General features: G+C 50.4%; 2 protein-coding genes and 1 long non-coding RNA gene across 3 annotated transcripts; 2 read left to right on the top strand and 1 right to left on the bottom strand.

Annotated features, from left to right (window-relative positions):
- Positions 1-68: 68 nt before the first annotated feature.
- LOC129680166 (uncharacterized) lies at positions 69-8,235 on the bottom strand. The gene is made up of 3 exons (XR_008720643.1): positions 8,153-8,235; positions 6,786-6,948; positions 69-351 (listed from the first exon to the last, which is right to left on the bottom strand). It is a non-coding gene; the product is annotated as an uncharacterized LOC129680166 (long non-coding RNA).
- Slc49a3 (solute carrier family 49 member 3) lies at positions 8,084-17,793 on the top strand. The gene is made up of 10 exons (XM_055611743.1): positions 8,084-8,532; positions 10,750-10,908; positions 11,163-11,376; positions 11,563-11,639; positions 12,116-12,253; positions 12,340-12,456; positions 12,813-12,965; positions 13,224-13,381; positions 13,686-13,795; positions 14,525-17,793. The coding sequence occupies exons 1-10, from the start codon at positions 8,383-8,385 to the stop codon at positions 14,806-14,808; spliced, it is 1,560 nt and encodes a 519-aa protein (XP_055467718.1). The 5' UTR covers positions 8,084-8,382; the 3' UTR covers positions 14,809-17,793.
- Positions 17,794-22,477: 4,684 nt separating this feature from the next.
- On the top strand, positions 22,478-23,657 carry Atp5me (ATP synthase membrane subunit e). Its single transcript, XM_055611698.1, has 4 exons — positions 22,478-22,577; positions 22,820-22,874; positions 23,090-23,188; positions 23,573-23,657. Exons 1-4 carry the CDS (start codon positions 22,542-22,544, stop codon positions 23,596-23,598), a joined length of 216 nt encoding a protein of 71 aa, XP_055467673.1. The 5' UTR covers positions 22,478-22,541; the 3' UTR covers positions 23,599-23,657.
- The last annotated feature ends 1,088 nt before the right edge of the window (positions 23,658-24,745 follow it).

The following is a 24,745-nucleotide window of genomic DNA, read 5'->3' as shown; positions in this document are numbered from 1 at the left end:
TGCAAGCACTGACAAGAGGCTTGTTTTGGATTGCTTTTTATTTTATATAGTGTGGGTATTTTGCCTGCACATGTGTCTTTGCACCATGTGTGTGCAGCGGGCTCAGAAGCCAGAAGGGCATGTTGGATCCTTGGAAACTGGAGTTACAGACGCCATGAGTGCTGGGGACCGGTGGATCAGTCAGGGTTCTCTAGAGGAACAGAGCTGATAGAATGAACAGATATGTAAATGGTATTTATTCCAGTGGCTTTTATAGGCTGTGCTGCAGCTAGTCAAACAATGGCTGTCTCTCAGTGGAAAGTCCAAGAATCCAGTAGTTTGCTCAGGCCATGATGCACAAAGAATCCTTGTCTAAAAATAAACAAACAAACAAACAAACAAACAAAAATAAGCAAGAGACTCCACAATCCCTCACTTAGATACAGAACTAGGGGAAAGGAAGACAAATGTCTATACAAAAGCTATCCATAAGTACGAAGAGTAGCAACATTGTCAATGGTCCTAAAGTGGGAACATTCCACGTATCAATCAATTGATGAGCGAATGTATGAGTGAGGAATGGATACAGTGTGGTGTATACATAGAGCAAAACCTCATTTGGCAGTAAACAGAAGGTCCCTGCCACAGTGTGGGTAACCCTGCCAGCACTACAATAAAGGAAAGAAGCCAGTCACAAGAGTGTGACAGAAGAACCTACGTTCTGTAATTCCATTAACAGTTCCGAACAGGTAACTCCATGGAAACAGACCAGTGTGGTCGAGAGTAAATGTGTAACTGTGAACGAGCACCAGGATTCTCTGAAGTGGCAACACAGAACTCTGGGTGAGGCGGGGCATCGTAATGCACACCTTTAAGCAGAGGCAGGCAGATCTCTGTGAGTTCAAGGCCCGCCTGGTCTACAAAGTGAGTCCAGGACAGCCAGGGCTACACAGAGAAACCCTGACTCAAAAAACAAAACAAAACTATTTGAGTGGCAACTGCATTAAACTCTAAAACTTGTGCATTTTATTTTTTAATTTTTAAAAGATTTATCTATTTTAAGTATGTAAATGTTCTATCTACATGTACGACTGCTCGCCAGAAAAGAGCATCAGATCCTCACAGAGGTGACTGTGAGCCGCCGAGTGGCAGCTGGGAACTGGACTCAGGACCTCTGGGAGATCAGCCCTCTTAGCCTCTGAGCCATCTCTGCAGACCTGTTTTTTTTAGGTTTTTGAGGCAGGCTTTCTAGCCCAGGCTGGCCTCCAGCTCTGTGTGGCTGAGAATGACTTTTGAACTACTGATTCCCTCATTTCCACAGTCCAGATGTTGGCACCATGCTCAGACCAACCTGTTCACTTTAATTTTATCAGTTTTTATTCCTGTGTGTGTTTGTGTGTATGTATGTGTATATGTGTGTGTGTGTGTGTATGTGTATATGTGTGTGTGTGTCTGCGCACGCACGCACGGGCGTGTACACACTACAGGCTACATGTGAAGATCAAATGACAACTTCTTCTTTCAGGAGAGAATTCTCTGCTTCCATCTGATGGAGAAAAAGTCTGTCTTGTTTATTCTGCAGTGCATATCTCAGGCTAGCTGGCATGGGAACTTCTTCTATCTCCTTCCCATATCATCCCAGGAGTGCTGGGATCACACACACAACAACTCTGGTTTTTTAACATGGGTTTTGGGATCAAACTCAGGTTTCATGGGCTTTTATCTAACTTGCTGGCCCCTCTGAGCACTTTAAATGGCTTTCGTATGAATTATATCTCAGTAAAGCTGTTCTTTAAAAAATACACAAAGGAAACTATAAAATATTTAGGAATAGCTGGGTGTGGTGGTACACACCTTTAATCCCAGCACTTAGGGAGGCAAAGGCAGGCAGATAGCTGTGAGTTTGAGGCCAGCCTGGTCTACAAAGTGAGTCCAGAACAGCCAAAGGTACACAGAGAACAGAGAAACCCTCTCAAAAAAAAAAAAATGTATATATATATATGAGAGAGACTGGCTAAAAAATAAAGTATTGCCTACTTACTCCCCTGGAAACAACAATAAAGTAAAACAACTAAACACACACAGCTTATTGCATAAGCCATGGCCATATTCACATAGTGATTTCAAAACCCGTTCACATTAGATCCTTTTGGAAGCTAGCTCACTCTCCATAAAGACCTCATGCCTCTGTACAATCCCTGTCCTCAGAATAGGGTAGTTCCAGCCAGGTTAGGAGTTTGTTTCGTAGACTTTGAACACTGAGGTTGAGTTGCTGCCACGGTTAGGGGAGATTGTCCTTTGCCTCCTGGAACGAAGGGGGCGTAGATTTCAGAGTATAAATCAGGTTTCCCTCTGGAAGGGAGATAAGGAGGCCAGTGCAGTCTGCGGTTGGGGGACAGTGTTCTAACCAGGATTCTTCTGAAATGAACCTCATTGTGATGCAAACATTATCAGAGCAGCTGAGGAGCCATGACAAGGTCGGCTGCTTTTGCCTGGAGTGTCTGAGTTTTGTCTGTACCTGGGAATCTCCTGTTCCCATTACTCACTGTGTGACACCCTGGCAGGCTGGGATGATGAACAAACCAAACCCAGTTTCTTCAGACTTCTTATTTACATGTGCGCATTCCACACTACACCAGGGACACTCTTTAAATAATCATGGTCTTGCTTACTTATTTTATGTTAGGAGTGTTTTGCCTGTATGAATATATGTGTACCGCATGCATGCCTGGTGTTGCTTGAAGTCAGAAGAGGCATTGCAGCCCCGGAAACTGAAATTATGAATGGCTGAGAACCACCATGCTGGAAACCAAACTAGAGTCCGGTCGGGAGCATCACGTGCTCCCGCCTGAAGAGCCATCTCTCCAGCCCTACAGAGACACTCCACATCTGCACGTCCTTAAAAGCGAGAAGCTCCTGACCACCCATAAACAGAAAGGCAGATAACCATTTCTATACACATGACGGACAGGTCCATCTCACATTGCTTATTGAAACCTCGATGTTATGAAGGGGTAGAATGCATTAACACAAACTAAATTCCAGTTTCAATGTAGATGACAAGGAATAATATAAACACCAGATTTTGTACAGAAAGAAGTGTGGGTGCATGGTTGATTAGCATGGCCTGTGCAAGGGTCTGTGTACGGTACCACAAACACACACATACTCAATACTATCTCACACCATGCGTAAGCAGAAAATTACTAATAATATACACACACACGAGAAAACCGAAGACTTCACTTCTTTGAGAGATTAACACATCTGAAGCCACACCACCCTGGGGTGGGGGCTACAAGTTGGGCTATAGACACATTCTGGCTTCCATCCTGGGGCTTATGAGAGCCTTGGGGCTCGATGGAAAGAAGTGGACACCTGGGGCCTTACTATAGGGACCAACTAGCGGCCACATAACAGTGCTTAGAGACCTCCCTCTTAAAACAAGAGGCTCACATTCTAGCAATGGAACCCTTCTGTGGCCATGAGGATGGCAATGAGCTCAAGGTACCTAAGAGTCCTATCCTGATATACTGATATAGTCTCTGCTGGGAGTGGGCATCCTGAGTAATCTCCCAGCAGGCGGGTCTTGGTTATATTAGTGAGGCCCAAGTGAGTCACTGGGCAGACAGAGCATGGAGGCATGCTGCTGGAGCCAGATAGGTCTGAGAGGCTCTACACAGCTGTATGTGGGTGTCTGACAGCCTGGGTGGAGGAATGGCCCACAGCTGAAGAGCTTGTCTTTCCTCCACCCTTGTTTTTCCAAGATAGTCATTACCTAAATATTTGAAATAGATAGATAGGGGCCCTTGCACTCAATATCCCCGACACTCCCTGGGAGAAGCAGATGAACACCAAGTAAATAACTAGGCAGAGCTCCTGGCCCCATCTTGTCTCAAAGAGTATTATTCCTAGTAGTATCACAGGGGTCTTTGCCTCAGGCTCCAATGGGAGCAATTACTTAATTTTTGACAAGATACTATTTGGGGAAGACAAACTAGACTGAGAATCTTTTCTTAATGTTGGTTTCAGATGCTGGAAGAAATTTCAGTTTGGATTAAAAAGAAGAGAAAGACACTGAGCATAGATTTCACCAGGACTTAGGGTGTTGAATGTTAAGCCCCTGACTAAGAAAATGCCAGGCTTCCTTCTGTGGTCCCCAAGAACATCTCCCATGTGTAACTCTCTCTAAGGTGTGAGTATGGTAACTTGTTGAGATTTAAGCAAAATGCTTACATTGAAACAGGAGAGTGTAAAAGTCACCATTTGTGACTGTCTCTGACATGAACTGATTGGCCTTCTCTTTGATCACCTCCCCCTGAGGAGGAAGCAGCCTTACCTGGCCACAGAGGAAGACAATGCAGCCACTCTTGATGAGACCTGATAGACTAGGATCAGAAGGAAGGGAAGGAAGACCTCCCCTATCAGTGGACTGGGGGAGGGGCATGGGTAAAGAAGGAGGAGGGAGGGTAGGATTGGGAGGGGAGGAGGGAGGGAGCTACAGGGGGGATACAAAGTGAATAAATTGTAATTAACAAAAAAGTAAAAAAAAAAAAAAAAGTCACCATTTGTAAGCAAATGCTGATTCTATGTCACAGGATTTCTTCCAGTTAAATTCCCTGTGCTGAAATAATTGTTACACACACACACACACACACACACACAGGGCAGGGGCAGAGAGGACGGAGCACCTTTCTGTTCTTTCCCAAGGTGACAAGTGTCAAACAGCACAGACTTGACAGGCCGCTGGTGACCTGTTCATCTCCCTAAGCCTCTCTGGCTTTGTTCCTGTTCTTTTATGTGTTTCTGGACTTAGCTTGACATGGCTATCTCCCATATGTCCACCTTCATGGCCATATGATGGATAGTATCAACGTAACAGAGACCCTCCGTGCCACCTTCACAATCCACCCTCTCCCACCTAGTCTCTGAGCCCTAGCCACTACTAATCGGCTCCCCAGTTTTAAAGTGTTGTCTTTACAAAAATGGTATCTATTTCATTGGTCTACTTTTGGCTTCTGTGATAAAATGGTTGAGTCTTCCAAGAAGAGAGGTTTGTCTGGTACACAATTCTGGAGACTCAGGTGTTTGGCACAGTTATCATGTCAACTCAGGTGAGTGAGTACCTTATGGTGAATGGTGTGGTAATGAAGGAATCATTGCTAGAGGGAGTGATCACACTGGCAGACAGGAAGCCCAGGTGACATAATGGGCTAAGCTTGCTCCTCTCTTACCTTCCCCACCCTTTTCTTCCAGTATTGAGGTTGAACTTGGGACCTTGCCTGTCCTAAATAAGCATTCCATCACTGAGCTAAGTCCCTAGCACCTAAGCTTCTCTCTCTCTGTCTCTCTCTTTTCTTTCTGAGACAGGGTTTCTCTGTGTAGCCTTGGCTGTCCTGAACTCATTTTGTAGACCAGGCTTGCCTTGAACTCAGAGGTCCACCTGCCTCTGCCTCCTGGAGTGCTGGGATTACAGGCATGTGCCACAGGGCCCAGATGCAAGCTTCTCTTTTTAAACAATAATTTTTGAGAACCAACTTAGGATCCCGTGAGAATTGGAGAACTGTGTGTCTTCCGAAAGCAGCACCTCAGATGATCCAAAGATTTCCAGTAGGCCTCATCTTTGAAAGCCTCTTCCATCTCAACATCACCACTCTGAGCGCAAAGCTTCCAGCACAGAAACACTCGGGAAACACACACAAATCATAGCAAATTATTGCAAATGGAATCACACAGTATATAAGTTGTAAGGCTCGATTTTACCCCTCACTCTGCCTAGCTATCCAGGTTGCTGCACGTGTTAGCTCTTCACTCCTGAGTAACATTCCATGTCGTCTATAATGCAGCTCACTTGACCATTCACTGACTGAAGGACACCTTGATGTTTACACTTTTTTTTGATAATCACAAATAAAGCTGCTACAGGTTTTTATCTCTCATACTGATGACTGCAATGGCTGGGTTATTTGATAACTATATTCTTAGCTTTATTAGCAACTTCCAACTTTGTTTTCTATAGCCTTGACAGCATTTAGAACGTGCAGTATTTTTATTTAGCACTCTAAAAAGAAATATGGTATTAGCCCATTGTGGCTTCTTATTTGTTTGTTTGTTTTTGAGACAGGGTTTCTTTGTGTAGCCCTGGATGTTCTGGAACTCACTCCATAGACCAGGCTGGGCTCAAACTCAGAAATCCACTTGCCTCTGCCTCCACAGTGCTGAGATTATAGGTATGTTCCATCATTACTGTAGCTCATTGTGGCTTTAATTTGAATTTTACTGGTTAGCTAATAAAAGTAAGTAAGTCATTAATGCTTATTTGCCATCTGTGTTCTCTTCAGTCTTTTTCCCATACCCTTAACTGGATTTGGAATAACACCTTTGTTAGATATGTGGTTTGCACATATTTTCTTGCAATCTCTGCGCATAAAAAGATTTGGGACAGGTGGCTGTGGCACACACCTTTAAATCTAGCACTCAGAGGGGCAGAGGCAGGTGGATCTCTGTGAGTTCTAGTTCAGCCTGCTCAACAAAGCGAGTCCAGGACAGCCAAGGCCACACAAAGAAACCCTGTCTTGAAAAACCAAAAACTAGATAGATAGATAGATAGATAGATAGATAGATAGATAGATAGATAGACAGACAGATAAAGTTACATTAACCTTATAGGCCAATTCAGAGAAAACAATATTAGCTGACATGTGGAGTTTTCCAGTACATGAGTAAGCTATGCTTGTTCACTTCTTTAGGTCTTTGTTGGTTTCTTTCATTAGCGTTGTACAATTTTTAGCATATAAGTGCTGTACCTGTTTATAGCTGAGTATTAGCTTTGATGAGATCATGAACATATTGCTTCTCACTTTGGTTTTCCATTTTCCACACTGGTAGTGTTTAGGAAGGCAGCCGTTGCTTGCGTCCTGATCTTACCCTTGATAACTTTCTTGAACTCACCCACTCAAAACAGGGGCCCTAAAAGAGTAGACGGAGGTGGGTCACAAATTTTCTTAAACAGAGATGTGGCAATACAGGAAGTGACAGAGGTGATGGCCCCACTTGGTGGTAGGCTTCGGTGCTACCTAAACCAGCAGCTGGTGACAGGCAGGTTCCCACCTAAGCTAGGGCCCTGAACAGTGAAGCCTGAACTGCCCTCACAGTCTCCCAGGTAAAATGTCAGGAAATCAAAGTCCCAAGCCCAAGGTGGCTCCAGGACAAAGGGGAAGTGAAGAGGGGGGCAGGTCTTCAGGGTGACTGCAGACTGTGGTCTGAGGGGTAAGCAGGGGTGAGACAGATGGAAAAGGAAAAGGGCAGAGAAGAGGGCAAGGACCACGGCCTTCTCATGGGTCTCAGAGAAGGACTGCCCTTTTCAGGGTATCACCAGGGTTTTGCTGCTTCCTGGACATGACTTCACCCCCAAATGGGAAAATCCACCTGACTTGCACAGATCTGACTTGTCATCCCTGTATGGTTCACAGATGGCACCATCCAATATTGATAAACAACAGGAAAATTGGAAGGTAGAGGCCAGCCTAGGCTACACAAGTGAGACTCTCAAAACCCAAATCTCTAAGCCCAAGAAATGAACAAAAAGGAACAGCAATCTGGAGGGCGAGACCATAGGGTTGTGTTTGAAGGAGAAAAAGCCTCCTCACCCAGCTTTTCCCCTGCTTGGCCGGTCCCCCTATCCCCCCAGAACACAGCCTGTTCCGCCCCACCAGCTCTTCACTCGGGACGGGGCGGTTGACACACTGGGTTTCTCTTCAACCAGCCAGGCCAAACACAGCGGCAAGGGTCTGATGACTCTTGTCATCTGCTTCAGCCCACAGTCAGATGGCTTCCGACCTCTGCCAGGCCTCTTTCTAATTACAGAAACCAACTGCCCCTACCTACTCAGCCCAGCTGTCTCCCGGGAGCAAAGACAAATTAAAGAGCCTTGAGTGTGGCAGGACGCTGCCTACCCGAGGGCAGGGGTGGCGCAGCCTGGCTCAGCCTTTCCTCCTCCTTCACCCCGCCCCTCTCTCCTAGGAGGAGTCTAACTAGACAGGCCTAGATTGGAAAGCAGATTGCAATCTCTTCCTTCTCCTCCTCCAGGTTGGCCTCAGGCTTTTCGAGGCTCTTTCTTAGGACTGCAAGAATTTGGGGGAACTTGCCAAACTTTGCTGAAGTAAAGACTTACCACCGCGGACGTCTTCCTGGTGCAGGCCACACAGGCTGTAGTAAAAATTACCTCTTAAGGGAATTTCTTCTCTTCGGCCTCTGTCGGAGAGTAATCCTGGCTTTTTCAATCAACTTGCTCTTCGGGGCGGGGACGAACCAGATAATTCCGCCCCGCCTGACCCCTGGGACATCCTACCCAGGCGCAGCGCTTTGCAGTGACACGCACGCGGGCAGCCTGCAGACACCAGGATGGCCGGAACTATGGAGGATGGGCTGGAAGCCTGGGACGGGTCGGGAACCTCCGGGACCGCCGGAGACGCATCGCCTGGTCCCCGTACCTATGCGCGCCGCTGGGTCTTCTTGCTGGTGGTCAGCCTCCTGAGCTGCTCCAATGCCATGGTACGAGGGCGCTGGGGCGAGCGGGGCGGGGTCTCTCCAGCAGCCCAAGCGCCAGTTTTTGCTCAGTCGCGGGAACCGACTTAGAGGTTGTAGGAAAAGGGGCAAGTGCCTGTCCCGCCCGGGATGGACCAGCCAGGGAAACAGGTCTGTTAGTCTCAGTGGTCTCAGCCCTGCAACTTGATTTCTCTTACTCTCCGTAGCCCCCAAATGCTGATGGGTCAGGGCCCCTCCCTCCTTCCCTCTTCATCCCGCCGCCGTGTGCAGGTGGACTGCAGGTGATCCTAGGCGCTTGAGCCTGAGTGGAGGAAGAGTGTGGAGCTGCTACCGTCTGCCGCTCAGAGCTCAACCTTGCACGTCTCTGCACGTGCGGCCGCAGCTGGATGGGCAGCACTGGTTGGGCCACGCAGCTCTGAGTTGTGACGAACAGCTCAGAGAGTACCAAGCGGGTGGGACCGTGAAGCCTGCTGGCCGCAGTGGGGTCCAAGGCTTTCCCTGTGAACCAGCAGCAGGCTGGTTCCCATAGCCTTTCCTTTTTCCCTGTTGTGCTGGTTGTGAAGAAACAGTTTTGAGTAAAGGTAGGTATAAGGTCTACTTTTTATTTTAATTGGGTTTCTTAATGCCTCTACTGCCCTTCTACCAACCCAACACTAAGTATGGGAGAAAGAAGGTTAGTGGGGAGAGGAAGCGGAGCTCTCTTTAGCTGTCCTTATGCAGACAGAATATTACCATGATACTAAGAATTGTCATCATCCTTGCTGGGGCCCCATTTTGACCAGCGGGTTCACGTTCAGCCATGCTTCCTGGAGCCCCTGCTCATTTGCCTGAGCTGGTTCTGCGAGAGCAGCCCAGCAGGCAGGCACAGCAGAGCCCAAGAGATGGCCCAGTGTTTAGCCAGGGAAGGAGATGAGCAGCTGGGTCAGGGAAGGCTGAGAGCCGGTTGAAGGTATTTTTATTCTCACAGTAGGAGAGACGGATGGATTTTTTTTTCTCCACACATCTGATATCTCTGCCACCTGTACAGACTTGTGGGACTTGTGAGATGGGCTCTGTTTTTCTTGTTCAGCACTGCGGGTTCTGCTCTGTGAGGCCAGGCAGGTGGCAAGTAGGCCTGCCTGGGGGGCTTTCTAAGCCAGGGAGGTCTGTTCCTTGCAATGACCTGAGAAAAGGGGAAGGAAGCGCAGCTGTTTCGAAAGCTTGGTTTCTTGGGGAAGCCTGGGACTCTGTGATCAGCTCTGGAGGGTATGGTCTGGACCTCTGGCATCGTCAGAAGGATTCAGCAGAAGCTTGATTTGGGGCACATCCTTGTTGGGTCATATAGCCATCTGTCTCCTGGTGTAAGCTTGGTGACTCCTCTCCATTCAGCTCCCCTTACTTCTTCCAGAAAACTTCCTCAACTCCATACTCTTCTGTTTGCTGGGTGTCTGAGTCCTTCTACTTTGTAATGCCTAAGACGGGAGAATGTGTGCAGAGAGAGAGACATGCCATAGATTGCATCTCATCTCTGAAGAAGTCCTGGGCTCCAGCTCTTCTGTGGATGGCTCTGTTTGGTCCCTCCTTGGTCCTCATGCATGTCCTGAGCCCCAAGGCTTCATTATCCATCCGGATGACTAGCATGGCATCTCCACTATACACCAGACCTCATAGTCTCCCCAGGATGCGTTTCTTATCCATCTTGTCTCAGCACATGGCTCGACCATGAAATTTGGAACCCTGGCTGCTGACTGCCCTCACTCCCACATCTCCCCCTCTGCCAGTGTGCTCTAGTCCTATGCCCTTAAGCGCCCTTGAGTGGGTCATAACGCACTCAGGATGCCCCACCCACTGAGATTCTGGCTTCTGTCTCCCGTTACTCACAGTCTCAGCTGCCCCCTTTCCTCTTTACATTCAACACAGTGCCTCCCAGGCAGTGGGCACTGTCTCCATGGCTTGCCTTCAGCCTCCTCAGAGAGCCAGGCTAATCCTGTGGTTCATGGTCCACTGCTGGGCAGGCTGTAGGCCATGCCTGGCTGCTTTCCTGGTTGGCAACAGGGAGAAGGTGGTTCTCTAGCAGGGTGACCCAGATTTTCTATTGGGCTGTGTCCCCATTGCCTTTACAGACACGCCAACACGCCTCTGCTCCTACTCTGAGCTGGCCAAATGAGGACCCTAGGCTTCACCCAGAAAGGAGCTGGCTAGGTGGTGTCTGTGGCCTGTAGCTGACCTGTGTGTCTCCCGTAGCTGTGGCTCAGTTTTGCGCCTGTGGCAGACACCATAGCACAACACTTCTTCCTGTCCATGGATCAGGTCAACTGGCTGTCACTAGTCTACCTTGTGGTATCCATCCCATTTGGCATGGCCGCCATCTGGGTTCTAGACTCTGTTGGGCTCCGTGGAGCGGTAAGTCAGATCTCGTCCCATACCTATATGGGGTGGATGGGACTCTTTGACTCTGGGTGCAAGAGCCCAGTCTCTTCAGATTAGACTCCACCAGTCTTACCAGCTGGGCTACCCAGGCAAAGCAGCTTGCAGAGGAGGCGGGGCGGGGGGGCAGCAGGCAGGTAGATATTGGGGTTTTCCTATAAGTTAGGGACAGGCATCTGGGTGTGGAGGCTCTGGGCTGGCACACAGTTTTTGATGGTTCATTCCTGCAGACTATCCTGGGTGCATGGTTGAATTTTTCTGGGAGTTTGCTGCGTGCTGTTCCCTGCTTGGATGTCAGGATCCCCAATCCCTTTGCTTTCTTCGTGAGTGGCCAGAGCCTCTGTGCCCTGGCCCAGACCCTGGTCGTCTGTTCTCCAGCCAAGCTGGCTTCCTTGTGGTTTCCAGAGCACCAGCGAGCCACAGCTAACATGATCGGTACCATGTGTGAGTCCTGGGATGGGACCTCTGCAACCTGGGCTCAGCTCACAGGCTCTGCTGGATGTCTGCACTGCTCCCCAGCTGGCAAAGGCCTGGGTGCTTGAACCAGGAAGGATTCAGCCCAAGGACTGGGGTGAGGCCTGTCACAGCTGAGCTGATACACTGATTTGTTGCTGTTGTTTTTTAATCCAGCAAACCCTCTGGGCATCCTTATGGCAAATGTGCTGTCCCCTGCCCTAGTCAAGAAAGCAGAAGACATCCCTATGATGGTGAGGGGCTCATGATTATATTGCATATGGCATGTGTGAGCTTGAGCGTGTATACACACACACACACACACACACACACACACTTATATACATACACTTGTATATAGTAATCTGGCAATTGTGCCAGTGTATGGTCTATGAACATATATATTTGGTGTATACCGACGCTTGTTGGTAAGGCACACCTTGGGTGTGTTAGCATGATTTGCTTCTTGTGTGGGGATGAGTTTGGAGCCTTGGGAAGTTGGGCTGATGTTATCAAGGAGAAGATCACCCTTGAGTGGTGTTCTGAAGGCTGGGTTCTATGCGAAGCTGTGAAGAACAGCGGAGGGTAGAGTGACACAGCCCCCAGAGGACGAAGGTTTGCTGACTCTCTGGAGGCAGGGGGCAGCTGGTGAGGGGAGAAGAGCAGACTGAGACAGGAAGGGCACTTGCATCCGTGCGACTTCTTGGTGACACTCAGAACCTCTCCCCAGCTTGGCGTCTACACTGTCCCCGCTGCCGCTGCCTGTCTGTTGGCCACTGCTTGCCTGTGGGAGAGTGTGCCTCCTACCCCACCATCGACAGGGGCTGCCAGCTCTAATTCAGAGAGTTTCCTCCGTGGGCTCAAACTGGTAGGTTAATGTGGATTCCGGGGGCGGGGAAGCTGTGGTCAGAAGCCTGCTAGGGCTCCTGAGTTAAGGGCTGTTTTTCTCTCTAGCTCGTACAGAATAAGGCCTACATTATCCTGGCCATATGCTTTGGTGGTGGCATTGGTATCTTCTCTAGCTTCTCAGCCCTCCTGGAGCAGATCCTTTGTGCCAACGGCTACTCCAATGTAAGTAGGAGCCCCGCCTAAGGAGTGGGCTCTGCCCCCGCCACTGTTACTGCTCCTGAGCACTCCATTCACCCCTGATGGAGATGACACCCTCTCATGGAGGCAGCAGTCGCAGCCTGTGTCGTGACCCCTGCCTCCCGGCACAGTGGCGGGTATGGGTGTCTCGTGGGCCATAAGCATGCGCCAGGGTGTTTGGGGTGTCTGTGGCGACGCCCCTTCCCTTTAGTGGGATACACATTGAAGAAAATCCATCTTAGAAGGCAGCTTGACCGGGCTGTCTACCTTGCTCCTCTCAAACTGCCCTAGTGTGGCTCCCTGCCTCCCAATGGTTCTCAGCTTTCCCTCCCCACTTCCAGGAGTTCTCAGGCCTCTGCGGAGCCCTCTTCATTGTGTTTGGGATTTTGGGGGCACTGCTTCTAGGCCTATATGTGGATCGGACCAAACACTTCACTGAAGCCACCAAGATAGGCCTCTGTCTGACTTCCCTGACCTTTGTGGCCTTTGCTCTGGTGAGACTTAGGAACAAAGACTGTCTACCCAGGATGGAGGGACACCATGGCAGGCAGGTGGGTGAGGGGCAGGAGGTTCAGTGGCGGCTTGCCAAGAGCAAGCACCTCAGTGTCAAGCCTGTTCTCTGCCTGAGGGTGTCTCTGGCTAGGACTGGCCCTACTGCCACACTGTGTCAGCCAGTCTAGGAGCTCAGCGGGGGAGGTACCTTGTCTCAGTGCCGCCCTGTTCCATCCTTCTTTACCCCTTGTTTGTGTCAGGTGTCCCAGCTGCAGAGGCAGACCTTTGCCTTGGCTGCCATCTGCTCCCTCCTTGGGCTCTTTGGCTTCTCGGTAGCACCCGTGGTCATGGAGCTGGCAGTTGAATGCACGTTTCCTGTGGGTGAGGGGGCCTCGGCTGGTTTGATCTTTGTCCTGGGGTGAGTATCCTTTTGCACTGCTACCTCACTTAGGTATAGACTCCTTCCCTTTCCCTACTGGGCCACATGGCCCAGGCTCCTGATCCATTAAGCTAGGAACCTGCCTTCTCTAGCCAGGGATAAGCATGTACTAAGCGCTTCTCGGTGCAAGCCTGGGCCAGCTGCAGGGCAGATGTGGATAGAGACAGTGTCTTGCCTTAGGAGTGTGTTACGATGGGGGGCAGAGATGTTGTTCCATTCCCAAGGTGGCTTTTAGTGTGGTGGGCAGGGTTTGCTGCCCAGGCTGAGGGCTCTATGTATCCAGGCAGGCCGAGGGCGTGCTCATCATGCTGCTGTTGACGGGACTGACTGTGCGGCGGACAGGTCCATCCTTTTCTACCTGCCGGCAGAGTGAGGACCCTCTGGACTGGACAAGTGAGTGTCTGTGACCAGGCTTTGGCACCCGACAGCTAAGACCAGCCCAGGAAGATAGGGTGCTATTGGGAGGCCTGGCCCAGTTGAGGATCTTGATTCTGGTTGCTCTTTGATGGCCCTGGGCAGGCACCAGTTGGTGTGAGTGTGAAATAGTATGATCAGACTCCTGGGCTCTTCTTGTGGGTGTCCAGGACCCTGACACAAATCCAGCATCAGTATCTCCACCCTGTGTGAGGTGTTTTTCAAAATCCAGGAAAATGGAGACTGAGATCTTAGAAAAGGCAGAGATCTTGGAGAGAAAAGAAGAGAGAGAGATGGACAGAAATAAATTTACAGAGAAACATAGAAATTTACATATATAGAGAGAGACAGGGGTAGAGAGAGACAGGGACAAATAGTCTACCTAGACAGGCAGAAGGGGTGAGGGTGTGGATTAGATAGAGACAGAGATACACAGAGACAAAAAGGTTGACAGAGAGACAGAGATTTGGGGATGAGAATGGGTAGAGATAATACACCCTGTATTATTATGTGACTCATGAGTCGTAGATTTTGGAACCTGGGTCTGGGAACATCCTGAGGGCTGAGACCGGTACTGTTTCCAGACCTCTCTGTGGTCACCACCACTGGGGTCATCTGGGTCAGGTTTGACAAGGCTTGGCTATGGTGGGAGTTGGGGGCTCTGGCTGCCTGGACAGTTAAAGGACAGGCCTGTGCTTGTGTCCTTAGCGTCCGTGCTGCTGATGGCTGGCCTATGTACCCTTTTCACCTGTGTCTTGGTGCTCTTCTTCAACACCCCATACCGGCGCCTGAAGGCTGAGTCTGGAGGACTCCCTTCACCCAGGATGTGTGCCAAGGAGCCAAGGAATACAAGCCCCACCCAAGTGCCACCTCTTGAGAATCCTGGCTTGACACCGTCAGCTGACACCTTGAAGGAAGCTCCTGGCCCTGCCTCTCTCTCCAAAGGACACTCAGGATGGGTGGAGACATCTAGTGAAGCAGAGGCTTGCTAGGGTCTCTTTGATTGTGCCAGCCATTCTAAAAGCTCTGAAAGGGACAGAGTCCTATGCATACCCAGGGTATGACAGAATGGCTGTTTGGTCCTCACACAGACTATGACTGAACTAGAAATAAGTGCTGGTGTATGGATACTGGTGAGTTAGAGTGGACCCTGGCCAAGCCAGACTTGTGGTGGCTGCTGCAAGGACGGCCTGTGCAGGGGCAAAGGGAGTGATCTAGGGACTCCTGGCATGAGACTGGGGGAGCTCTGAAGGCTATGGCATGGCCACTCTTAGGTAAAGAGGTTTAGTAAGATCTTGTCTCCACTGTATGACCAGATGCTGAGCCTGTTTCTAAAATAGCACAGAGGGCAGTGAGCTGGTCTAGGCAGAGTTGTGAGCAGAGGGGCCTCCGCTGGGCATATGCCCTCCAATGAACAGTCACGGGCAAGTTTGTGTGTTCAGTGTTATTGAACTAGCTTCAGCTTGCAGCCTGAATGACGGAGCAGCTTCTGTTTCCTCCTCTAGGTGGGTAAGCGTGTAGCTCAACGCTTTTCAGTCTAGGTTGCCACCCACATCAATGGAGGCAAACTCCAGCATCTGACTCACCTGAGAGCGAGCCCAAGGTGGGTAGGGTGCTGGTGGAGGAAGTCAAGTTGGTGGTAGTGGGAGGGGGAGAGAGAAGGTTCCTGGGCTCCAGCAGCCCAGAAATAGAAAACTGCATGCACTGAACTACCTTCAGTGGGCTCCTGAGTCTTGTCTGACCTGTTCAGGGGGGTAGAGGGGCAAAAGGCCAAGGGCCAGGCCAGGGGAGGGGCTGGGTTGTCTGCTAGGTGGGGTCAGAAGAGGCCTTGGAGGTGGGACAAAGAGGGGAGAAGGGAAGGTGTGAGAGAGGAGGATGGCGGGAAGAAGGGGGAATGGTGGTGGTGGGAAGTACATGGTAGAGAAGCTGGGACCAAGACCTTAGTCCTGCCTGTTAGTCTGCTGTCTCCATTACTGAGACTCCATCCATTCCCGGCAGCAGCAGGGAAGTGATGTATCCTTGGGCGAATATTGCCTCTGGCTGCCCTCTGATACACTTGGGCTTGTAGAAGCCATAGGAAGTGAAGTTGGTGGTTGGGCAAACCTCATTTGCAGCCGTCTTATTAGCCGAGAACACCAGTAGACCTTTGGTGCCGAGCGTGGAAAAGGGACCAATTAGGTTGCTCTTAGGAAGAGCAGAAAGTCCCTACTTACAGCTCCTCTCGTGGAAGGCCTGAGACAGGCCGGCTGTCAGCCTGCCAGCAGCAGAGGGGTGATCTGTCCCTCTGGAGAGTGTTGCCTCCAGCTGCCCTCTGATATATCTGGGTTTGTAGAGTGTGTGTCTTGCCAACCTGGCATCGAAGCCCAGGTGCCTGATGGTCCCTGGAGCCCTTCATGACTCACAGCAGGTACCTGATAGGGTAAAAGGCAAATGCGTGGGACACAAGAAGGTTTCCTTTCCCTAGTGCTATGTGTAAGCAATCCATCTATGAAAGGGGCTTAAGACAGCAATAGAAGGATAGGCAATGACTTTCTTGGTAATGAAGACCCAAATGGCAGTTATTCCAAGGTTGTAGGGTGGTTATTTAGAGCTCAAGAGGGGATGGTAAGGTGGGCTTGGGGCCCAGGCACTATGCCTCTTCTCAGGGTAGGAGTTCCGCCGACGCCAAGCCAGCACACGCAATTCTTTGTGGATGCTGCCATTGCCATCAATGTTGAGCATCTTGAAGACATTTAGGTCTCTGTCGTACCTGCCCACAAAAAGGTGTTTAGAGCCTGTCTTGTCCTAGAGCTTCAAGTGCTTAGTCTTGCTGTAAGACATCTGGGAAGTCTTTCCTGTTCCTGGGCCCCAAGATCCCCCACTGTTCAATCTAAGGGGAAACTATTCTCAGATACCCCTGGGTGATGGCCAGGACTCTGCGAGTGACAGAGGCTACATATAGCTAGATAGAAGGGAACTGTGTTGGGACTCATAAGGCTTGTGACTACTGAGAGAGGTTTCACAAGAGCTGTCCCCTCAGACAGCTCAGACGTCTAGCTGCAACTCTGTACAAGGACAGGCTGAGGGTACCATCCCAGGAGACTGGACAACTGCAGAGTGAGCTAAGGTAGCTGGCAGTGACATACTGTCTCCCCTAGCCAAGCCACCAGGAGGCTTTGTTCTGCCAAGGATGTTGCATTTCCAAGGCCTCATTCCACAGTGGTGGTCAAAGGCCCTGGTAGTCTGAGCTATTTTAGGCACCTATTTAAAATATCTAGAATGTTTTTTTAGCTTTAAATATCTGGAGTTTTAAGTACTAGGAACTAAACACTGTCAGGTGGCTGAGCTGAGGACTGTTCCAGGGCAAAGCTCACTGTTCACTTTTCCAAACATGTTCAGAAACATGGTGAAGATGATGGGCCCTGAGGGCTCCATGAGCATGACATCCACCTTGTTATCCTTGACATTAGTTTTGTCTGTTGCAAGCTTGTTGGTATAATGTTCTTGTGGAATGTATACAATTTCCCCTTGTTCATCCAAATGCTGATTTCTCTACCCCTGGTTTCAATCCAGACATTGCACTGTGATGTTTATTCTAAGCATCACGTGTCTCAAGTTTGTGTAAACATGCTGCCATTTGTTCTCTGCTATTGTCAATAAAACAACCAGCCAATGCTGAGCAATGGAGAGAATATGGTGGGACATCCTGGACTGGAGGGGAGGAGAAAGAAGCGAGTAGGAGGTGTCAGAGAGGAGAGATTGGGAGGAAAGGACTGGAAACTACCAAGAAAGGCGAACTGGACCTAAGATATGACTTAAAGCAAGCGTAATGTGGGAAATCTGAATGGGAAGAAACTATGTGGGCTTGGATGTTTGGAATGACTATTGCCCAACATTCTGCTCTAGGTTAATAAATCCCAGTCTCTATGTGGTGATTTGGGTGTACATCTGGTTTAGGAATAACCACTGTTTAACTAAAAGATAAATCAATAATAAATATTAATATTCAACAACACAAGACGGACAGGAGTGAGGTGTTCGGTGGAACATAATGTCATCCTCAGTTCCCTCTATCCTTGACATTGACAGGTTACCCCACGGACCTCCACCTGCCATTCCCAGAGCAGCTCCAGAGCAGTGCTGAGCACATGCAGATAGACGGGGGGCATGAGACGGAACCCCTGGCCCAAGTATGGCGAGAAAAGGCTGGGGGCATTCAGGCTGCTTCAAATCTGTCTGCTGTGGAGAAGAGAAAGTTGAGGACCATTTTCTGTTTTCAGATGTAGAGAAGGTGGGCACTAGGGAACCCCAATCCCAGCTAAAAAGTAACTGCCTTTACTAGCTTCTACGGTAGGACCAAAAGCCCCCTGCCTTCCCCCAAGGAGTGTCTCATGGTAGGCAACTGAGACAGGGAGGGCTATGCACCAGCTGAAGTGGCTTGGGGAGAATGGGAGACGAGTTGGCATCTGCCTCTGAGATGATGAGTAGGCCTACCCATACAGACCCTCTTCTAAGCCCACAATGGGAGCCTAGGGATGGTGTGGAGGGGAATATGAGGGAGGGGAATAGGGCTGGCTGTGTCATCCACTGGGTTGCTTCCCCAGACCCTGCCCCAAGCCATGTTCTTCTAACCACTCTGGACAGCCTCTGCCAGCTCTAAGCAAACCAGGGCCTTAAATAGCTACCCTGATGATAGAGTCCTTTGGAATAACTAAGGGAAACTAAAGAAACCTAGAGGTGGCCATAACACCCCCGAAATATGAAGGTGTGTCGGCATTTAGGGGCAATGTCCTTGCTCAACTTGAGGAAGAGCTCACACCTACTCAGAGAAGTATGTCTTGGAAGCCCTCTTCGTCAATGGAGCTGTCTCTGTATCCATGAGCATGCCGGCCTGGGAGTCGACACCGCGCTTATTGCACTGCTAGTGGCCAAGCTTCTCCCCAACTCCCACCCTTACCCCGACACCTGGCTCTGCTTCATCAAAGCCACATGTGTCATCCTGTGCCAGCTGTGTGAGGGGTTCCCAGAGAGCAAAGGCAGACTCACCTCCTACAACTTCCAGATCTGGGTCTGCTCAAAACTGGAAAGACATTGGGGGGTGCACTCAGGGTATGCAGTGCTGGTTCCCTCTTCCTGGTCTTCCTGCTGTCTTGAGAAGCAGGAGTGCCAAGGCTGAAGGCTTTGGGGTAACTAGGGGAACATTCGGGGACAGCCCATGTTTGGGGAGACTTAACTCACAGGATGGGGGAACTGTGGGCGCTGCAGTGTCCGAGCAGCCCACTCTGTCCAGTCCTAGAGGGCATCAGGGTTAAATAGACTCTAAGGATGCACTCATGCCTGGCATCCAGCTTTCTGGAGGCCCAGCCCCTCCCTCTTTCTAGGTTGTCACTGTGGCAGTTGTGGGCATGTAGCTAGAGATACCCACAACCATTCTATGTGTCCACATGCACAGACATCCACGTTTAACTGCTTTTGGATGCCCCTGCCAAGCACCTCCCTGTCACCACCTGCTCACCATGCCTGAGTCTTGCCTGCCCAGGATCCAGCTCCGGCCTGTCTTAAGATGCTCCCTGGTCCCCTTAGACAGCTCAGATTTTGGTTGCCACTTCCTACAAGGACAGGATGAGGATGCCATAGCAGGGGACTGGACGATGCAGACCGAGCCTAGGTAGCCTGGTGGTAACCCGGAGACTCCTCTCAGCCCACGCACTAGAACGTTTTATTCTGCCACAGATGCTAAGGCCTGCGCCACCTTACTGGCCAAAGGCTGGGGGTCTTTGTCCTCTAGGTGGCTTACCTCTGCCAGAGTAGCAGAAACCATAGGTGCTGAGGATAGAGCACTATCTTTTCAAGACCAGTAGAGGTGCTGTGAATGCTGTATAGCCCAAGAAAGAATTTGTGTGTGTGTGTGTGGGGGGGGGGTGCTGTTTTGTTTTGGAGACAGGGTTTCTCTGTATATCCCTGGCTGACCTGGAACTCATCTTGTAGACCAGGCTGGCCTTAAACTCACAGATTTACCTGCCTCTGCCTCCTGAGTGCTGGGATTAAAGCCTGGCAAGAATTTATGTTTTGCTCTGTGTGTATCAAGATTTTCTTTCTTTTAAAAGATATATTTATTATTTATACAGCATTCTGCCTGCACACCAGAAGAGTGCACCAGATCTCACTATAGATGGTTGTGAGCCAGCATGTGGTTTCTGGGAATTGAAGTCAGGACCTTTGGAAGAACAGCCAGCGTTCTTAACCTCTGAGCCATCCCTCCAGCTCTGTATCAAACTTTTCAAGGGACTAATTTTATTTCCTGATTAAATGGCGGTGGTGGGAGGGACCTATCCTGACACTACTGCTGGCCCTTGTACCTACTACCCTGGTACATTTCTTTTTTTTTTTTTTTTCGGGGGTGGGGGCGATGAAGTTCAAGACAAGGTTTCTCTGTGTTGCCTTGGCTGTCCTGGACTCACTCTGTAGACCAGGCTGGCCTCAAACCCACAGAGATCCACCTGCCTCTGCCTCCCTGAGTGCTGGGACCAGAGGTGTGCACCACACGCCCGGCTGCTGGGACATTCCTAAACCACGACATCTTCTATAGTGCGCACCATCAGAGGTCCTGTCCCCCAAGGTCGTAGCCTCAGTTAGAGACGTTACCTCAGACCACAAGGGGAATTACCAGAGGTGTGTTTGTCCAGATGTGGGAATTATCACTGAGAGTAAAGGGCCTCAGTTGGGCTTAGTTGGGTAGTAATCTCTGAATGTGAAAGGACTATGAGAGCCCAGGGAGGTTTAGTGCTGAGCCTGAGCACAGCACTAAAGATAGCCTGACATGGGGCACGTTTAGATTCTGCACACAGCTGTCCCCAACAGGTTCAGAGTCTTCCCAGTGGTGTTCTGAGCTATGTGGAACCTCAACCACTTCTGTTGCCCCACAAATGGCCCTGAGCCAAAGCAGATGCCAGGCCATTCCCGTGTATGCTTGTACACTGTATGCCTCCTCTGCCTCCACTCTTCCATGTAGCTTCTGTGTACCCAGCCCTCAACCCATAGTCCTCTGGAGTCCCAGAGACACTTTCAATTTTGTAGCTTAAGCTGCTGAGGAGTTTAAGATCTGGTGAGGGAAACCTGTTTGGTCACCAAAGGTTAGCAAGAGCAAAAAAGGGAGGGGCTCAGGGTGCAGATGGCCATGAGGGGTGAGGAAACTTACTGGGTGCCTTGGAGGTCAGCATGACTTTGCAGCTTCCTCGGAGAGCAATGAGTTGGAAGGAGGGCAGAATCTGCCTCTCTTACCCAGGCTCAGGTAGGGATGGGGTTGGGAAACTGAAGATCAGACTTATCAAAGGCAAGAAAAGAGTATGCTGCACCTGTGGCATATGGTCTGGGCATTTCTATTCCACATTTAGGGAACTTTCGAGGATTCTCACAGAGGAGCCCAGGGCTTGGACTCCAGACCAAATGCAGGCAGTTCCAGGCCCTCGGCCAGGGGCTCCTCTTCGAACTTCCCAGGATAGCTGAGCACCTTTGTGAGCTCTGTAGTTTTCCCTGCTGCATTTTATCCACTTTATAGTCTTAGCTATGTTCTCTTTACAAGTATGTACTCACTGAAGAGTCACGTAAAGACACCGCGTCCCTATGGACTGTGCACCTGTCCAAGCCCTGGTGCGATGAAAACCTGAGGGGGCTGGCTCACAGACAGCCGTAGGGAGATTTCAAGTCACTAACTGGGCATGGGGGCAAAGCCAGCCGATGGGTGACAACCTTACCATGCCTGACTTGCACAAAGGTGGCATGCCGACAGTGGACATGGCTATTAATCACCTTATCTGCTGCTTGCCCCAACCCTGGACAATTTCTGTCTAGGCCAGTAATTCTCAACCTTCCTAATGCAGTGGACCTTAATACAGTTCCTTATGTGACCCCAAACTATAAAGTTATTTTTATTGCTGCTTTATAATTGTAATTTTGCTACTGCTGTAAGTCATAATATAAACACATTTAGAAACAGAGGTTTGCCAAAGGGAGCACGACCCACAGGTTGAGACCTGCTGGTGTGGGCAGACAGGGCTGCTAGAGAGACACCCATTCCGGGGACAGGGCCGCTAGAGAGATACCCACTCTGGGGACAGGGCCTGCAGAAAGACAGTTTGGCAGTCTGGGTGCTCCATGGTCCGTCCCCACGCAGAAGGGGTAACTAGGGTTCTGGACTTGGGGTCCCGAGAGTATGGGCAGGAGACACAGGGGTTGGCCCCATTTGGACGACCATCACTTGTAAGTCCCCAAACCTCCTGAGGTGGAAGTTATGAGCTCTGGGGCGAGAAAACGCGGGCCAGAAGATAAATGCGTTGCGGGAAAAGCCTCGAAGGTTGTCGACCCCGTAGGAAGGTAGGGCCAATCCAAGATCTGTACTCCTATCCCCACACCCAACGGCCGCCTGGGTCTGCTCGTCTGCTCCAAGAGATGGACTGTTTGCCTGCTCCAGTCCAGAACAGGTGGGCGACGAATTCTAGGGCTGGTGTTCACTACACGCCTGTGCCAAAGTGACCGAGACCCCACATCACCACCCTTCTGAACCACACACGCAGCCCAGACACCTCTCACCGGACAGTGTTGACCAGAAGGAACACGCTGTTATCCTCCGCCCACCAGGGGGCGCGTCTTCAGCACGGCGCATGCGCTTCCCCAGCTTCAGGAGGCGTCCTGTGCTCTCGCTGTCTTCCGCCTCGGTTGATCTTCCGGCGCGAAGGTCACGGACAAGATGGTGCCCCCTGTTCAGGTCTCTCCGCTCATCAAGGTGAGTCGGCCTCACGGTCGCTGCGCCTTGCTCGGAGCCCCAGCATGCCCCCTCTCCACTGCCCCGGATTAGCATTGCCCACCTCGAGGTTACCGCTGTGGTCTCGAAGCAGTCCTTGCCCTGGCGACCCGTGCACCCCCAACTCCCGTCCTCCCCTTCTACCCATCCTCATCTATCTCCGACCCCTGCCATCCCCCGGTCCCCGCTTAGTGAACCTTCTGCTTTGCCGTTTGGTTCTGCAGTTCGGCCGATACTCCGCCCTGATCCTCGGCATGGCCTACGGCGCCAAGCGCTACAGTGAGTTTGGGAGCCGGGAGTTTGGGATTGCGGGTGAGAGATACCTGGCTTTGTAGGACCGCTTGGGCCTGCAGCTCCTCGGGAGGGAGATGATGCTAGGCCCACAGGGGGCGGGGTGGGGGCGGGGGATGGAAGCAGCTACCCGGAGGTTCTGGAATCAGCTTTTTCACGGAGAAGAATTTTTAGGGAAGAAGCTAATTGCTTCCACTCCCCAGGTTACCTGAAACCTCGGGCAGAGGAGGAAAGGAGAATAGCAGCGGAGGAAAAGAAGCGACTAGATGAGCTGAAACGCATTGAGAGAGAACGGGCGGAAGGTATGGCATTTAGCCCTTACCCTACCCTGGGCTTTCTGGAAGTAGCTGCCTCTTAGTGGACGACCGGCTGTCTCTCATCTCGTTGCGTTTGTGGCTGGTGCTGTTCTCCGTGGAGCCCAGCGAAGTGTGGAGGCCATGTTGCCCCTTCTTTTTGGGGGCATCTGCAAATGGCACTTCCTTCAGAGAGGCTACTGCTCTTTGACCACTCTCTACTTCCTGCAGATTCTACTCAGATGGAAAGGGGAGTGGGAATGCAAGGGATGGCTTTAGTGACGAAGTTAGGTTCTCTTAGAGTCTGGATTGTTTAAAACTGAAATCCTCAAGTCCTTGTAATGTGGCCTGGAGTGTGCATAACGTGTGACACGGTCTCTTCTCACTTTTCAGCTGAAGATGACAGCATCTTGAAGTGATGCACCGGTGAGCTTGCCTTTCTCTCGTCGCTGAGGATGAATAAAGCTTTGCTCTATAATGCTCTGGCTTCCTTTTTTTATTGCTTTGGTTGTTTGCCTCTAAGTATCAGTTCCCTGGTTGTGTCCTGGTTTTTCCTCAGATAGGGACGGCGGGGGGGCGGGGGGGGGTTCAGAGGAATTAATGATGACCTAAGATACATACAGAGTGAAGCTCAGAAGATGTGAGTGTTGCGGGATATTTGACCACAGTGTGAACCCCGAGACTGTGTTATTTACTAGAAAAACCTGTTTTGAGTTATGGTGTGGCTCAGCCTTAGCACACTCCTTTAATCCAAGAGCTTTCTGCTTGAATATTGTAAACAGAATTAAAGTCAACCATTGTCAACAGTTGGAGCAAGCAACCAGTTGATAGGAAGTGAACATAGGATTATTAGGAAAAGAACAGGAAGAAGAAGAAGTCAGGAGGATGGATAGAGAGCTGCACAGGAAGTAGAATAGAGGGACCATCAGTTCGAAGGGGGTTGTTTGAGAAAGAGGGATTCCTTCTGGGATGTCCGCTCATGAGGACAGCTGGGTCCTTTCTCTGCCTTTCTGAACTAGCAGGCTTTCCCCCCAGCATCTCGAATGATTGAAATGTTTGAAAACAGCATGTGAATACAGAAGGGTGCAGTGGTAAGGCCAAGTTGGGACTCCTGGGGTGCCAGCGTAACAGTGGCCTTCACTCCTGGTTGCAGCTTGCTTGGCTCTGCTCTGGTGGCTTCTGCTTTGGTCAGCAGCTCAGGCCCTGTACAGGAGGACAGGTAGGTGTCATAATAGCATGGGTTTTCTGTTCCAACTCACAATTCTCTGGGTCTTGGAACGTGACCTAAAGCTGAGCTATTGAAGTAGATTGTCCCTCCTCATCGGACAACTGGGTTCCTGTATGCCGACAATGGTAGGCTAGTTAATCACCTGGGAAGAGGGAACCTCAGTTGAGGAACTGTCTAACAGATTGGCTTGTGGGCATATCTGAAGGATATTTTTTTAGTTGATGGTTAACGGAGTGTCCAGCACACTCTGGCTGGTTCAACCCCTGGGCAGATGTTCCTGGGTTGTTAAGAAAGCAAGCTGAGAACTGGGCATGGTAGCTCATGCCTTTACTCCCAGC

Source organism: Psammomys obesus, unplaced genomic scaffold (genome assembly GCF_907164565.1).
Source record: "Psammomys obesus unplaced genomic scaffold, mPsaObe1.curated_primary_1811, whole genome shotgun sequence".
In the NCBI taxonomy this organism is placed as follows: domain Eukaryota; kingdom Metazoa; phylum Chordata; class Mammalia; order Rodentia; family Muridae; genus Psammomys; species Psammomys obesus.
Note: the sequence above shows the minus strand (reverse complement) of the source record. Positions and strands in the feature narration are given on the sequence as shown.

Coding starts and splice junctions, on each gene's coding strand:
- Slc49a3 (XM_055611743.1), top strand. CDS start 8,383: ATGGCCGGAACTATGGAGGATGGGCTGGAAGCCTGGGACGGGTCGGGA. Junction 11,377..11,562: donor TAACATGATCGGTACCATGT/GTGAGTCCTGGG, acceptor TTTTTAATCCAG/CAAACCCTCTGGGCATCCTT. Junction 12,966..13,223: donor CCTTTGTGGCCTTTGCTCTG/GTGAGACTTAGG, acceptor TGTTTGTGTCAG/GTGTCCCAGCTGCAGAGGCA.
- Atp5me (XM_055611698.1), top strand. CDS start 22,542: ATGGTGCCCCCTGTTCAGGTCTCTCCGCTCATCAAG. Junction 22,578..22,819: donor AGGTCTCTCCGCTCATCAAG/GTGAGTCGGCCT, acceptor TTGGTTCTGCAG/TTCGGCCGATACTCCGCCCT. Junction 23,189..23,572: donor TGAGAGAGAACGGGCGGAAG/GTATGGCATTTA, acceptor CTCACTTTTCAG/CTGAAGATGACAGCATCTTG.